The following is a 17,004-nucleotide window of genomic DNA, read 5'->3' as shown; positions in this document are numbered from 1 at the left end:
CCGGTTGCGAAGTCGGGGAAGGGACCTCTGGTGAAACCAGAGGCTCTTTGTACCGGGACTTATGTTTCTTCTACTTTTCAGGCTGAGATCGAGGAGGGCTGTGTGGCATAAAGGAGCCAGCTGCAGCAAGATCAGGAACAGAAAGAGACCGGGCGACCTGGGGGCCGACAGACCGCGGCTCTCGCGGTCGTCGCGCTGCAGCAGACCTTTGGCCTGGAAGGTGCCGGGAAGGGGCATCCCGGGAGAGGCGCCCTTGACCAGCAGACGCAGAAGGAGCGGGACACCTCTCCGGCTGGGGCGGGGGAGCAACGCCCAGAGGAGAAGGTGTGGGAGCCACACGGGAGGGGGGGAGGAGAGGGGTCCAGGATGGGGGTAAGGAAGGGGGAGGAAGGGGTGAAGATGTAACCAAGGCGTAACTAGATGTCATGGACACAGGGTGAAGACGTGTATATTTCTCACAGGCCTCTGTGTAGGTTAAACGATCGAGGGACTTATACTCCTGTATCTTCTTTTCCTTCTTATATACTGGGCAATCTGGTGAACGTGGAGAATGACTACCATGACAATTTACACACACAGGAGGGGGAACACAGGGACTCCCCTCATGGAGTGGACGTCCACAGTCACCACAGAGGGCCGACAGACCGCGGCTCACGTGGTCATCACGCGGCAGCAGACCTTTGGCCTGGAAGGTGCCGGGAAGGGGCATCCCGGGAGAGGCGCCCTTGACCAGCAGACGCCTGTGAACAGCGGGAAGACGTGTACAAAACGCAAGCACTTAAAACATCTCATAGGAGGTGGGATGTACGGCTTCACATCACATCGATAAACCATAATCTTTACTTCTCAGGGAGGGTATCCCCTTCAAAGGCCAGGATAAAGGCACCAGTATCAATGCGATTGTCTTTAGGACCCTTCTGGACACACCGAACAAAGTGAACACCCCGCCGTCTGAGATTGTCCCGAAGTTCCTCATCAGTTTGAAGGCTGAGGTCCCTGTGAAAAATCACACCTTGTACCATATTTAGAGACTGGTGGGGGGTAATGGACACAGGAGCTGTGCCAAGATGGGTACAGGCATGAAGGGCCGCAGATTGGGCAGCTGAAGCAGTTTTGATCAGCAACGAACCCGACCGCATCTTACTCAGGGAGTCCACTTCGCCAAACTTGTCTTCAATGTGTTCCACAAAGAATAAAGGTTTGGTATTGGTGAAAGTATCTCCATCAGTCCTGGTGCAAACTAAATAACGGGGGAAAGGTTTCGCCCCTAGCCGACAGGCCTGACCCTCTTCCCAGGGGGTAGCCATGGAAGGGAAGGCCGAAGGGGCAAGAGAAGAAGCACTTGAAGAATCAGTTCCACGCAGAGAGACGGCCGCAGAAGAACGGTCAGAGTTCTGGACCTGTATGCGTTTCATTTGCATAGCGTCCGCCCTGATACCACCCACTCCGATCAGGGGCTCTCCTCACGGGCGCCACCCAGCCACAGCAAGGGCCGTCTGGCACGGTGGCCATTACCAGGAGTTCGATGCTCCAGGATGACGAGCAACCACTCCAAGGTATGCATGAGGAGGTCACAGCTCAGGTATCAGAAGTGTGATCCCTGCGTGTTCAGGGGGCTCAACCAAAAGGGTACATAGTGACCCCACCACACGGGCTGGCTATCGTGCTGGCTATGCACCCTAGCATCAGACAACGACGTGAAAGAAAAGGTGGAATGTACTAGGAGGGCGCACGTCGGAGACACTAGGTAAGGTGCTCTTCCCCAAATGGCTCACACTATGGAGGAGAAATTTTGTAATGGAGGTCAAACCCCAGAGGGGGACCAAAAAATGCCAAGAGGAGGAGATGATTACGCAACAAAGCCGGATTGTAAAACCAACAGAACCAGGAGGATAGCGGGGGCCAACATAAGCAAGGACACCAAGAGAGGGAGAGGAGAGGGCGACGGGAAAGGAGCAAAGAGGGGAAATGAGGGGAAGGGGAAGGAAATGCAGCCCTGGAGAGAAAGAAGGCTGCAATAGCTCGAGGCCCGTGCTCGCCACGCACGTATCCACAAAAGAGTTGTGGACCTCCTGCGGGTTTGGCACAACGAGTTCGCCCCAGAGAGCAACAACCTCCTCGGAGAGAGGACAACAGCTCAGAGGATGGGTGGCTTCAAACAGTGTCTAACCCAGGGTGGGTAGCTCAGCCTGACTGGACATACTTTCTGCCTGTATTGACGTAAGTGGAAAGTACTGTTTCCCTAAACACACACACATACATACACACACACACACACACACACACACACACACACACACACACACACACACACACGGTATGAATAAGAATCCAAAGGTAAAATTTCACCTCAAACTCCAGGAAGGGACTACCTTGGTTAAACCATAAAACATTACCAAATTGGCTATCTGTTAATCCAATAAAGGTATACAAATGAGAAATTCGAAAGTTTACTCAGGAGCAGATAGCAACTCAGGTCACAATCTACTTGTCAGAGAGTTTGGAAAGGGTTTGAAAATATATATACTAAATTTTTAAACATTTATAGAAATAAAGAACACTTAAGGAAGTAGAAGACTCTTTTGTAGGAAAATTCAGGGAGAATAAGTGAGGTAACATCAACACAGACAGGAAAACTTTCAACATAATTTAAATGAGACAATGAGACAAGTACTGCAGTGAGAGAAAAAGGAAAGAGAAGCTATCACATGAAATTGTCTATAATACAGAGAAAAGAAGGAATTGGTAAAATGTAAGTACATGAAAGGGAAAAAGAATACTCAACAATTTTTAACAATTTAGTAAGAAGGAAGACAGCTGGAGCCACACACAAATAGATCAAGGAGTAACGTAATGCTATTGAATGGTTAGAGAGACAACAGGTAATACTGAATGAATACAGATGCAATCAGGTTTATGTGTAAGAAAGAGGGATGAAAGACTGGCACAGATAGACTCCAGATGGTGAATGACTCTCACACAGTACAGGAGAGGTGCAAGGAATACATTGAGTAGTTTTATGGGGGCGGGGGGAAGTAGACAGAAAACAGAACAACCTGAACTGGAAGTAAAAACTATAGTGAATGAACAAAAGAAGGACTTCAACATTCTAAAGAATCAACTGGCAGTGACTTAAGGAGAAGAAAAATGGAAAGGCTACATGGATGGTCCAGCTTCCAACAGAAGTATTAAAAAGTTTACATGGATATAGAAAGGAAGAACTATTACGAATGTACAGGGAAAATACTCAGTGACAGAGTGGTCTAACTTCTTGGAATCAATCACGGTAGAGACTTTTTATTAAGTGTAATGCACTACTGTTTTACTGAGAGTGATGAACTGACTCATATACAGCAAGCTGAACAGAGTCATTACAGAAGAGCAGCATCTATATTACTAAAAGGCTATCCCAGAATTTAGTACCAATTGCAGTGAATTGGCAACAAATATTTCAATATTTCGGTTAATTATCGATCGAATTTAAAAATTTTAAATGCTGTCATAATCTACTCATTAATCTTATGTTGAAAGTTTAACAATAGTAAGAAAAGCATTTCAGTTAAAAGCTGTGTGTCTTGAGGCAGCAGAACTGACAGTGCACAAATACATGGACTTACTTCATTCAGTGTTTGAACATGAGAGCAATTAGTGATGCCTAACAAACTTTACACATAATTTCAAAACTTTAAGAAAATATTTCTCACTGATACCCCCACAAAATGATGAAAGGAGAAAAGTTGATCACTTATTACATTTTCGCTGTTCTTTCATTCAAACTTCAGCATAAGGCATGAGGTTTTAATTTATTACCTCTTTACTACTAACTCTATTCACAACACAGTTTTCAGACAGTATTCACATATACCACTGAATGTACCTGCAAAATGATATTGTACAACATGCAGTTCAGGAGATATGATCTCAACCACTGATATGTATGAAAAACTAGCTTTTCCTTAAAATGGTGTGCAAATTACCCAGTTTACATTCATTCAGTGTTTCATAATGAGAGCACCTGTGGACTTCCAACAAACTTTAAGCATAAGTTCAAACCTGTCTTAAACTACTACTCACTCACATGCTTCAAGGCAAGTATTTAACATAGAAATGCATTTGTGAAGTAATGAAACATCTGAAGCTGTTTTATACATGGGAGTTCAACACTTTAAGAATCGAGGGTTTATTGGTGATTTCAGAATAGTGGTGGGTACAAGAGATGGTATATTCTAAGACAGAGGTACAATGAAAAGAATGGGCATACTTATGTTGCCATTATTGATTTGGAAGATTTTGACAGAGTAATGTGGGAGACAATGGTGCTTATCCTATGGAAACATGGCATCGACTAGAGAGAAAAAGTTCTTTAATAGTTATAGCTTATGCCAAAAGCCAGAGTAAAAGTTAATGGAGAACTAATGGAAAAGGAATAGAAGTCTGGCAGAGATGCAGCCTTTCACCTATGCTATTTAATGTCAACCTAGTAGTGCATGGATGAAATGATAGGAATGTGTATAGGAGGCAAAAGAATGGGAGGTTTGTGGTATTTACCTGATTACAAGAAAAGGTTTTTATCCAAATTTGTGATTCTAAAAATACAGGGTCATATTTGCAGATTTAACTATTACTGCTGAAGTCAACATTTTTATGTTGATCAGTAGAGTATATAGGGGGTAGTCCTAGATTTAACAGGGTCATCCTAAGTTTAGAGATGAAGCTTTGGCTATTGAGGTCACATGCAGATTTATCTTTAAGAATATGGAAGGGCAGGGCTCAGCAAACAATACTCGCATTCCAACAGGTTCGATATTTCCAAACATGTCAAAGTGCTTGATACAGAATTTATGTTGCTTGAAAAATCATATGACACTGACTTGCGTGGCACTAGTGCAAGAGATACAAGAGAAACTATGAACTAGCCACTACAACAGTCTATTGCTCTGATTAAAAATTGACAATTTTGTGAAACAAAGGAGGAAATAGCATTAAATTCCGTCATCTTACAAACTTTTGTTGTATTTGAACAGGTTTGCAATAAGTGTTCTCATACATGTACGGATACCGTACGAAAACATTAATGCCACTTTTTAAGTGAAGGTAACATTCAAAAATAGAAATGTTGTCCTTTAAGAAACACTAGTTGATTCTGAACCCAGACCAATATTTTATTTGGTTACGAGAGACCATAATGAATTAGTAAGTGTTCATGTATTAGAATACAGGGTAAAAACATTATCAGCCTTAGAGCATGATGGTGGTATACAGTTGAAACAGGAAGGAAAACTAATCCACAATGAAATGTCTAACACAGTACATAAATCATATCAAACTGACTGTAATTGTATCAGAGAATAAATTACAACCACAAAATCCCTTTTTAGTTACTTAAGCTCAGCACTACAGAAGGGTTGGAAGGGGAGTAGTGACACCAGCAGCTAGGATGATTGCAGGGAAGGGAGTGATAAACAAGCAGTAAATTACATTGTGTTGCCAACCGTGGGAATCTATACCATGTACTTTGGCTTTTTATGAACATCTACCACATTTAAACTGCAGTTTGCCCGAATCCATTTGTAGTCAGAATCGAACTGACTAAAACTCGACAAATACTCAACAATAGTACTCATTTCTGCAGGAGACACTAAATTTAGGTAGAGGCTAGTGGTTTACTTATGTGTTTCTTGCTTCAATATTGTTGATGCTCGCCGAAACCTGTGACGAGAATGAAAGGAGGTGTGTCAGCTGCTTCCACACACCTAATGAAAGAGCGACGAACTTGCTAAAAGTTTGGAAGCAAGAGACATTGTAAAAATCTCACATCAGTATAGAAGCAAAATCCAATACATATTCAGAAAAAAAAGCTGTGTTCTCAGGTCCAACCATAATGACAACCTCAAATATAGAAACATATTTGGAAGAAACACACAAATATTTCTGACAATGAAGATATATATTTCACAGCTGTGCATCATTGTGGTGGTGGAGGAGGAGGAGGAGGAGGAGGAGGAGGAGGAGGAGTGGATTAGTACGAAAAACAAGTAAAAAATTGTCCAAAAATTGATACAAATTATTTATTTTTGTTTATTTTATTTCTCCTAATATTATTAAAATGAGGACAATCAATAAATGGCTTAAGTTTAGAATAGGTACATTTTAACTTTCTGACAGATACTTTACGTCAATAACATGATTTGTAATTTTGAGTAGTCAGATTCTGTTAAAAATAAATTTTTGTCAAGGAACTTCTTAAAAAAAAAAGGGGGGGGGGCTTCTCTTACATTCAAGGTTGTCTTATACTATACTCAAGTGAATGCAGTATACTTTGATGACATGGTGCTGTGATCATAATCTAATAATGTGCTTCATGAAATAGAGGAAGCCCTAAATATCAAATATGAAGAATCTGGAAGGAAAATAAGTAAAAAACAGACCAAAAGCATAATACTGGGAAGAAACAGAGAGAAGGCCAAAATCACAATACAATAGGTTTCAAAATTCAAATTCCTGAGAAATATTACAACAGAGTGCATAAAATATGACTGGCGCAAGCTCAAGAATAGCAACAGCTCAGAAAGCATTCAACAATAAAAAAATAAATCATTTTACAGGCCAACGAACAAAAACCTGAGAAAAATGATTAGCCAAATGCTATGGCTGTAGCATAGTTTTAAACAGAACATAGATCTGGATAGAAAGAAAAGATGAGGAAATAAGGCTGGAGGCACCGGAGATGTGGGTATGAAGGAATCTAGAGGGTGTGTACTGGGGAAACAGGTTAAAGAATGAATTAGTGTTGGACTTGGGGAAAACAGAAGCCTCTTAGGTATCACACATAAAAAAAGGAAAATTGTCTGCACATCTTGAGAAGACAGTGCTTCCTCCAGCAAGGAAATGAAGGACTGTAAATGGAAAGGAAAAACACTGCCAAGGAAGAAAGAGAGAATGTGAAACTGAAAAGAAAAGCACACGATAGAGAGAGGTGGCTAAGTACCATGTCTGGACCTGACGCAAGACAGAACTACTGATGATTATTAAAAACAGCTGTTACAAACTACTTCATTTGGGTGAAGCATCAGGGTATAAAACACAAGCCTCTCTAGTTTGGTTACCATTGTGTGCCAGGAATTGTTTCCAGACTTCCAGATACCACTGATACATTCTTTTATTCACAAACTTGCAGGATGTAATTCAGAACATGCACACACCCAAAAATCATTCAACAAGAATCACTTTACTAACAACACAACAGTGATTCATAACACTATAAGAGATATTGGCTGATGCCAACGTTAGACAGTACCAGAAATATTCTAAGATGAAACACACACACACACACACACACACACACACACACACACACACACACACACACGCGCACGCACGCACACACACACGCACATTATCAGTGACCCACACGTAAAGAAATTTAATTTATTACATATAAATAGGCACAGGAGCTACTACTGTTCAGCCAATCAATTAATTAATGTAAACAGTAACAACTATGAAATACCTGCGAGCAACCATCATAAATCACCTAAAATGGAATGACCACATATAACCACCTACCAGAAAAGCAAACACCAGAACAAAGTTCACTGGACAAACCTAAAGGAAATGTCATTCATCCACAAAACATTCATTCAACCAGTTCTTGAGTATTGTTCAAAAGGCACACACTCTTATAGGGACAACTAACGGAAGACACACGGAGAAGATCCAATAAAGGGTGGCACATTTCTTCACGAATCCATTCAGTAAGTGCGAGAGCATTACAGAGATGAACATCAAACTCCAGTGGCTGACACTACAAGAGTGGTATTGTGCATCACAGAGAGGTTAATTTTCCTCTACATCTACAATCCACAAGCCACCTTACAGTGTGTGGCAGAGGGTACTTTGTGTACCAGTATCACTTCCCCTTTTCCTCTCTCCAACTACAATGGTGGATACAGGACCGGCACCACTTTATCTTGTCACATAAATCCCAGTACTGCCTAAAGTATCATGGCAGATGTATTTGTGCATGTAGGTGCCAAGAAGAATGAACATCACCAGATTGCATTCGTCGTCATCGTATGGGATCAGCACCTGGTGCAGTGATAGGGAGTGCCACATGACCAACTATTTGCACAGCTGATAATCTGAACAGTTGTCACCACATACACGACACGTTAACGCAGGTGGTTGTGACCTATCTTCGTTTTCTATATGACATGTTTCAACAATGCTACATACTGCCTGGGCTACCATGACCTACCTTAATAAGGAGTGTATTAAACTGTTGCCCTGGTCACCCAAGTTCTCCCAATGTCTCATTCATTTAAAAAATCTGTTTGTTGTGGGGTACTGACACACCACCACTCACCAGTTACTGAAACTGATGAATTCTGTCAGAGTTCGAGCAGCACAGTATGACACATTTCTGTCATCCAAGCACAGTTCAACTCAATGCCCAGATGAGTTAGCCATTGTTGCTGCCAGAGAACACAGATCTGTGCACTAAATTTCATATGCTGTATCCCCCATATAACCTACAAGTTCAATCATAAAGAAACTGAAACTTTTGAGATAGAAAACACACACACACACACACACACACACACACACACACACGGGTCCACAGTTTGAGGGGAACGGGTTATCTTTGCTGATTCCATAGTTCTGATCCTGTTGGAATTGTTACAGATATTCCATATACAAAAGTCTCAAGCGAGACAAAGTAATAATGTTTTGAAACGAAATATTCAATTAACTGTCACTGGAACACAACGTACTGTAAATGGCAACACAGATGCCGTAGAGTTTAATGTATTAAATAAACTAATATGAGCTGGTACAGGAGGAACACTGAAGAACAGCCACATGAAGTATGAACACACACACACACACACACAGATATATATATATATTTTCTGGTTAGCAATCACATCCCATGAGCCAAAATGTCAGATGGCACTGACACAACAGCACCAATAACCATAGCTTGACACTGCCATTGCTAGTATAACTACTGCATCTGCTGTACAATAAACTTACCTGTAAACATAATTCTCATGGCCATACCATGTACCTAGGCATGACATCTCCTCTAAATCCCAAATTTTTACACATGAATCATTGGAACATGAAAGAACCTTTGCTTCTGAGTGTACAGCTAAACCTCTAACACAATCCATATGACCTGAAAAAAAAAATACTTTTATATAACAAAGTTATGTATGACATCTAGGAATTTTGTTACTGAAATACGATAATTTTCAAATGTCCCTAGATATAAGTAATATTATGGGTAAATGTTGTACAAATAAGATGGATAATTCTCACAGGCCCATGAAAAATCTCCAGTACCTACCAGTTTCATTAAAGTCTAGTTAAATTATAAATATATAAAAGCATAAAATGGACAACTACATATTTCAAATACTTTGTTGACAGATATCACTGTATATGGTCATCACACCCTTGCTCAATATCAGTGCATAAATTTTGTGAACAGAACAAACATTTCCTCACACACAATGTCCATTACCATCAATGATTACAAGGACAACTATGGTTTCCCTCTCAGATCAGAGATGTGATAGGAGTCCACTTCTAATCAAGCCACAACAGTGCCTGTTCTACTGCTGTCTCAGGATGACAACATGGGAAAAAAGAAATGTCTTTCAACATTGACTAGTCCACAATGACAAGCGAAGGATAAAAATAAGGAACAATTCATATACTGATTATATCCTTGTCCAGTCTGCAGCCACACCACACAGTCATCTTGACACAATATTCAGCAGTCTATTTGGCCACTGGCTTCAGATGATAAATCTCATCACAATTGATTCCTGCCATGCCTTTTCAGACACCTCTGAGAAACAGAGCACCTGTGAGAGAAACTATCACTGCAGCCCCATAACATCAAGAGGGGGTGCAGCATCCCAGTGGTGAAAACGGGCAGAAACGATGAATCACTACACAATACTGCCTCTGCCTGACAAGTGAAAGACCATTTTTTTTTATTTTAGATAAAAACAGGGTGATGTTCAAAACGGCTACCATTTGTATCGGGAATCAGTTCTAATGGCATTCAGCAAACAGCATTCTCACCTGGACAAACAAATATTGAGTCAAGATTATCATGATCAGACTACACACCCAACGAGAATATAATTAACTCGCTTTGAAAGTATTATGAAGTTCTCTGACAGTTTTTTTAAGTAATACCTTTTATACATATGTATACTTATCATGACAGGTTGAATAAAACTGATTTGTACAGAACACATTTATTATGAGTCACACTTATCACTTAAATATAATAAATAATTACATGTGTGATCAAAGACTTATTTTAAATTTTAATGATGTAATCAATACTCCCTCTGTAGCTGTTTGATGTGATGTCAAGCAAAAGTGTGAGGAAGGGACTCAGAGCAAGAAGTGGAGACACTGTTGTTGGCAGACATGAGAGCAACAAGTTTGTATACCAGTAGTGTGAGATTAGCAAGTTGCCCCCATGGCCATCAATGACAGAGTCTCCGCATCTTGCTCTCGAAGCCCCTTCCTTGCATCGCTGCATGACATTACACGCGACAGCTACAGAGTGTGTATTCGCTACACTTAAAATATCTATTTGACCACATATGTAACTATTTATTATACTTAAGTGGAAGTTGTGACTCATGCTGTCACAATAGTATGATTACCACATGCAATTTTAACAAATCATAAGGTACTGAGAACAATGTTAAGACAGAAGAGGGTGAGAAGGGTAGCTCATACAGGACAAACCTGCACAGCAAACCCATTCTCCCAACCCACACCAACACAAATTACACTTGTCCTACACCTGCTAGAGACTGAGTTCATTCCACAAAACATCATTTCATTGTTGGAAGGTAACAGTGGGAGAGGGGGATTTTATGAGTGGTAATAAAAATTTATAACAGTCCTTCCATTTCCCCTGAAAGGAGGAAAAAAACAATGGAACATTAAACACTAATGTCCCATCAACCACATGACCATTGGACAGGATTTGTGATTGGTGTAAAGAATGGCAGCTAACTCTAAATATAGATAAATGTAAATTAATGCAGATGAATAGGAAAAAGAATCCTGTAATGTTTGAATACTCCATTAGTAGTGTAGCGCTTGACACAGTCACGTCGATTAAATATTTGGGTTTAACATTGTAGAGCGATATGAAGTGGGACAAGCATGTAATGGCAGTTGTGGGGAAGGCAGATAGTCGTCTTCGGTTCATTGGTAGAATTTTGGGAAGATGTGGTTCATCTGTAAAGGAGACCGCTTATAAAACACTAATACGACCTATTCTTGAGTACTGCTCGAGCGTTTGGGATCCCTATCAGGTCGGATTGAGGGAGGACATAGAAGCAATTCAGAGGCGGGCTGCTAGAATTGTTACTGGTAGGTTTGATGATCACGCGAGTGTTGCGGAAATGCTTCAGGAACTCAGATGGGAGTATCTGGAGGAAAGGAGGCATTCTTTTCGTGAATCGCTACTGAGGAAATTTAGAGAACCAGCATTTGAGGCTGACTGCAGTACAATTGTACTGCCGCCAACTTATATTTCACGGAAAGACCACAAAGATAAGAGAAATTAGGGCTCGTACAGAGGCATATAGGCAGTCATTTTTCCCTCGTTCTGTTTGGGATTGGAACAGGGAGAGAAGATGCTAGTTGTGGTACAAGGTACCCTCCGCCATGCACCGTATGGTGGATTGCGGAGTATGTATGTAGATGTAGATTAAACATGTAGGACAAGCTCAAATAGGGGAAAGGATGATAGAGGCAACTATGTGTCCTTTTCAAAGCAACCATCCCAGCATTTGTCTAAATGATTAAGGGAAACCATGCAAAACCAAAAGTTGACAGCCAGAGAGGGATATGAATCACAATCCTTCCAATAGGGTATATGGTGTTTTAGCACTGCAATACCTTGATCAATGTTCACAAAAGAGTAAAGCTCTTGTAAAACCATAAAATTGACATATGCGACTGATCACTGACATAACGCCCAGGGTTTGGGGACTGGTCCAGACAACATGCTAAAAACTACAACACTTACAATAGTCATATCTAACTGTTAGCGAAACAAGTGGTTGGTCAGTCTTTTTATTAACGAACCTAACAGCAGCCTGCATAAAATTTAACTTTACCATGGTGTGTGTGTGTGTGTGTGTGTGTGTGTGTGTGTGTGTGTGTGTTGGGGGGGGGGGGGGGGGGGGGGGGCGGGCTCACCAATAATAATGAACAATGAAAGAGGCAACCACTCTGAGGACATGTTACAGTCTCCTTACTAAATATTTAGGAAGCAGGCTCAATACATTACAAAATTTTAAATTACACGCTGCACTTGTCCCATTGCTGTCTAAAATATAGAGCAGAGTCTAGATAAGTTGAGGGTTGCTACTGAATCAGTAAATAAAACCCATATTGTTAAAATGTTTACTCAAGGTGATACTCTACAATTTTCACAAATTAGCAGACCATTTCATCAGAGAGGATAGTAGTGTGTGGTTGGCAGGAAATTCTTCATGTCTAGGTTCTTGATTGTCAGCTTCTTGTTTGTCGCTTCTAACCATTTGCCTTCCCAATGGCCCATAATTCTTTTACTTGCTAGCTAGATGGCAGAATGCTATGAAATGGGACACCAAATCATTGTTGTTCTATGTCAAACACTCTTGCTTCTTTGTTGCATCACTTTATGTGAACATGTCCTTGTAACCAGCAGATTACATTCTTTTGCTTTAAATCTGTATCCGCTGCATGTGTCGTGGACTATGAGTAACATTTATTCTGCTCAATACACTATTTGGACCTACTGCTTTTAGAACACAGAAACACAGCAGATGAGAAATTTTCTGCTGCAACGGCTTCTCATCCTCTCCAGTGCCCAATGAACAACACACAATTATGTGCCTTAATTTGTTAGCTGTTCATGAAGATAACATCTGAACTATGTAGCAACCCAGGGTACCCCCTTTCTTAGATTCAGCAGTAGATATGGTGATAAAATCATGAAATTCCCATAAAACTGTAGAAAATCACTTAAAAAATGTATTCTGGAGCTCAATATTTCTTGTAGTTATTCAACCTCAAACTTACATCGTGTGTTTAATGTAGCCAGGGCACCAGTCCACCCCACCCCTCCCTCACCTTATCCTCCCTGGCTCACCATCTTGAAGCCACAGACCAAGACCATAAGATATTCCTTAGAAAAGATTCCAGAAAATTTTGTCGCATATGGTGACTTTCTAAACAATCACTCAAAGTTTGGTTAGTTGACCAGATGAAACCACAATGACGATGGCAGTACTAATACTTTCAGGGTCTGTCTAGCTAGGAGGCATCACAATGTGTGGAGCAGTGATTCACTATCATCTGTACAGTCTGACGAGTACCTGTTGACAACCTGGTTGACAGTATTTACAATTTTGATCCCTACATAAATAGTGCCATAGTCCCTGCAGGATCTCTCTCACCATTTATAGAAAGGCAAATCACAAATCCCTTACTAATTTGCTGGGTTATTTCACAATTTGCAGTTATTTTATGTGCTTTGTTGTTAGATCTTTCATCAACGGTAACCAGAGTAACTTCTTGACAAAGATTATGTCTAGTAATGATACAAAATCATTATAATTTTAAATAGTGTACCCCACTGCCCCAATTTGGATCTTTGAATTGTTAAAAACATTATGTGAACAGTTAAAGCACAAATATTTTTTGCAGTGAAAACCTACACCCATTAATTGTCAAAAATCTCCCAGGCTTTGAAACAGTTTGGAGAAGGATGTTAAATCTCCAAGTAGTGGTGTATGCATTTATGAGATTAAAAAAACACAACTGACTCCTATGTATGGCCACCTCCAATAGTACAAGGGCTATACATAAATTTATCTCCAACTGGCTGTTAAAGAGTTATAGATTATATTCAATCTGTACTTATATGTTGATATTACTTCTCCGCGTAAGCATTCATGTACTGAACCCCACAACCTATGATGGGCATTGAAGTCTCCCCATAGGAGAAATGGTTGGAAGAGTTGTTCTGTAGGATCTGTTAGGGCCTCAGAGTCAATCGCATCATGTGTAGGTAAATATAGCAAGCAAATAGTAATCCTCCAACATACATGAACTGCAGCTGCAACCACTTGCAGGTCAGTAGCTAGGGGGAGAGCACAGGAGTGGTGCATGTTATTGACAAAGTGACCCCTCCCTTGGCACTTTCGCCAGTCAGGTCATCCTTGTGATGGAGAGCATAGCCCCTTATGAGAGGGTTATCAGATGCTTTAAAATGTGCTTCCTGCAAACCCAAGCGTTCCTGTACCAGCACTTTCAGTTCCCCCAAATGTGTCCCGAACCCATTAATGTTCCACAGCAATATGGAAGCCATTTTAATGGTGAGGTTTAACTCTGTCTTTGCCCTTCTTGTTCCACCGTGGTGATGAGACGGGAATGGAGGGAGGGGGTGGAGTCACCTGAGGGACTCACTGGTCCCTCAAGCAAATCTCGACATCCATACCAGCGATAGTATGATAATCATCAGATCCATCAGACAGCAACAAGATCACATGGACCAACGGCTTTGGAGCAGACCACTGGCCATTTGGCATTCGTCCCCAGCTTGGATTTTGGGGGACGATGACAAGGCTGGTGGAACAGAAACACTCTTCTGGATCTCTTCAGATGTCTGTCATAAGGGTTTACCATCTACACTGAAATTATGTTCGGCAACTTTCAATGCTTCAACTATAGGGTGACTGGGCTGGGGGACCAGAGGTGCAGGTAGATTTTACGATGCTCAGCAGTCATAGTCATGGTGCTAACACTGACCTTCTAGCCAGGATTCTTCAATGCCACGGCGAAAGACTTGATGAAACTTGGTGGTTGTGTGACCTTAAATTCCTTCTTTGCATCAGAGTACAAGACACACTGTGTGACTAATTCCCTGCATCTTATTTTCTTCAGCAAAGACAGGACAGTCCTCCAAACAGGATGGGCCTGAGAGAAATTAACACACCTGGATGGCACAGTGCTTTGAAATCCCTGTATGTGCACCTCACTGCCACATAATCCACACGTAGCCCAACCGTCGCAACCCATAGTGGTGTGACCGCAGTGTTGGCACTTGAAACAGCACATTACATTTGGGACGTACAGTCTTACCTTAAGCCGGAGAAATCCTGCTGCAAATACTCTGACAACTTCGGCAGACTGAATGTTAGAATAAATGATGCTGACTTTTGGAGTTCCCATCAACCTTTTTCATAAAGTTTTGGACTTCAGTCACCCATGCACTTTCCCATTCCTGTTGCAGTTCTTTTGAATACATACCCGTAATGTCCCAGCATGTGACAATACCTTTAACACTATTCAACTCAGTGTGCAGCTCCCTGATGATGGGATATTCTATAACTAGCTTGGCGTTCAACAGCTTCTGTACTTGGAGAGCCCTCATAGCCTCCAGCAGAAGAGTAACATTCCACAGTCTCTTCATATATCTACATTGATACTCTGCAAATCACATTTAAGTGCCTGGCAGAGCGTTCACCGAACCACCTTCACAATTCTCTATTATTGCAATCTCTTATACCGCACGGAAAGAATGAACACCTATATCTTTCCGTGCAAGCTGCGATTTCCCTTATTTTATCATGGTGATTGTTTCTCCCTATTTAGGTCGGTGTCAACAAAATATTTTTGCATTCGGAGGAGAAAGTTGGTGATTGGAATTTCATGAGAAGATTCCATTGCAACGAAAAATGCCTTTCTTTTAATGATGTCCAGCCCAAATCCTGTATCATTTCAGTGACACTCTCTCCCATATTTCGCGATAATACAAAACGTGCTGCCTTTCTTTGAACTTTTTCAACGTACTCCATCAGCCCTATCTGGTAAGGATCCCACACCGAGCAGCAGTATTCTAAAAGAGGATGGACAAGTGTAATGTAGGCAGTCTCCTTTTCTAAGTGTCCTGCCAATAAAATGCAGTCTATGGTTAGCCTTCCCCACAACATTTTCTGTGTGTTCCTTCCACTTTCAGTTGTTCGTAATTTTAGTACCTAGGTATTTAGTTGAATTTATGGCTTTTAGATTATACTGATTTATCGCGTAACCAAAGTTTAACGAGTTCCTTTTAGCACTCATGTGGATGATCTCACACTTTTCATTATTTAGGGTCAACTGCCAATTTTCGCACCATTCAGATATCTCTTCTAAATCATTTTGCAATTCGTTTTGATCTTCTGATGACTTTATTAGTTGATAAATGACAGCGTCATCTGTAAACAACTTAAGACAGCTGCTCAGATTGTCTCCCAAACCGTTTATATAGATAAGGAACAGCAAAGGACCTATAACACTACCTTGGGCAACACCAGAAATCACTTTATGACTACGAACTGTGACCTCTCTGACAGGAAATCACAAATCCAGTCACGTAACTGAGACAATATTCCATAAGCACACAATTCCACTACGAGCCACTTTTGTGGTACAGTGTCAAAAGCCTTCCGGAAATCCAGAAATATGGAATCCATCTGAAATCCCTTGTCAATAGCACTCGACACTTCATGTGAATAAAGAGCTAGTTGTGTTTCAGAGGAACAATGTTTTCTAAACCCATGTTGACTGTGTGTCAATAGTTTCCTTCGAGGTAATTCATAATGTTCGAACACAATATATGTTCCAAACTCCTGCTGCATATCGATGTTAACGATATGAGCCTGTAATTTAATGGATTACTCTTACTACCTTTCTTGAATATTCGTGTTACCTGTGCAACTTTCCAGTTTTTTGGTACAGATCTTTCGCCGAGCAAACGATTGTATATGACTGTTAAGTATGGAGGTAATGCATCATCATACTCCGAAAAGAACCTAATTGGTATACAGACGGGAACAGAAGACTTGCTTTTATTGATTTAAGTAGCTTCACTACTCTAAGGGTATTTACTTCTACGTTACTGATGTTGACAGCTGTTCTCAA

General features: G+C 41.0%; 1 protein-coding gene across 1 annotated transcript in view; it reads right to left on the bottom strand.

Annotated features, from left to right (window-relative positions):
* Positions 1 to 17,004, bottom strand: part of LOC124556512 (phospholipase A-2-activating protein) — a 145,151-nt gene that overhangs the window by 105,233 nt on the left and 22,914 nt on the right. The window contains exon 4 of the mRNA XM_047130466.1: positions 9,037 to 9,181. Within this exon, the coding sequence (XP_046986422.1) occupies positions 9,037 to 9,181 (145 nt within the window). The remainder of the gene's footprint in view (positions 1 to 9,036; positions 9,182 to 17,004) is intronic.

This window comes from Schistocerca americana, chromosome X, assembly GCF_021461395.2.
Source record: "Schistocerca americana isolate TAMUIC-IGC-003095 chromosome X, iqSchAmer2.1, whole genome shotgun sequence".
NCBI classification, from domain to species: domain Eukaryota; kingdom Metazoa; phylum Arthropoda; class Insecta; order Orthoptera; family Acrididae; genus Schistocerca; species Schistocerca americana.
The sequence above is the reverse complement of the archived record's forward strand: the minus strand, read 5'-3'. Positions and strand labels throughout refer to the sequence as shown.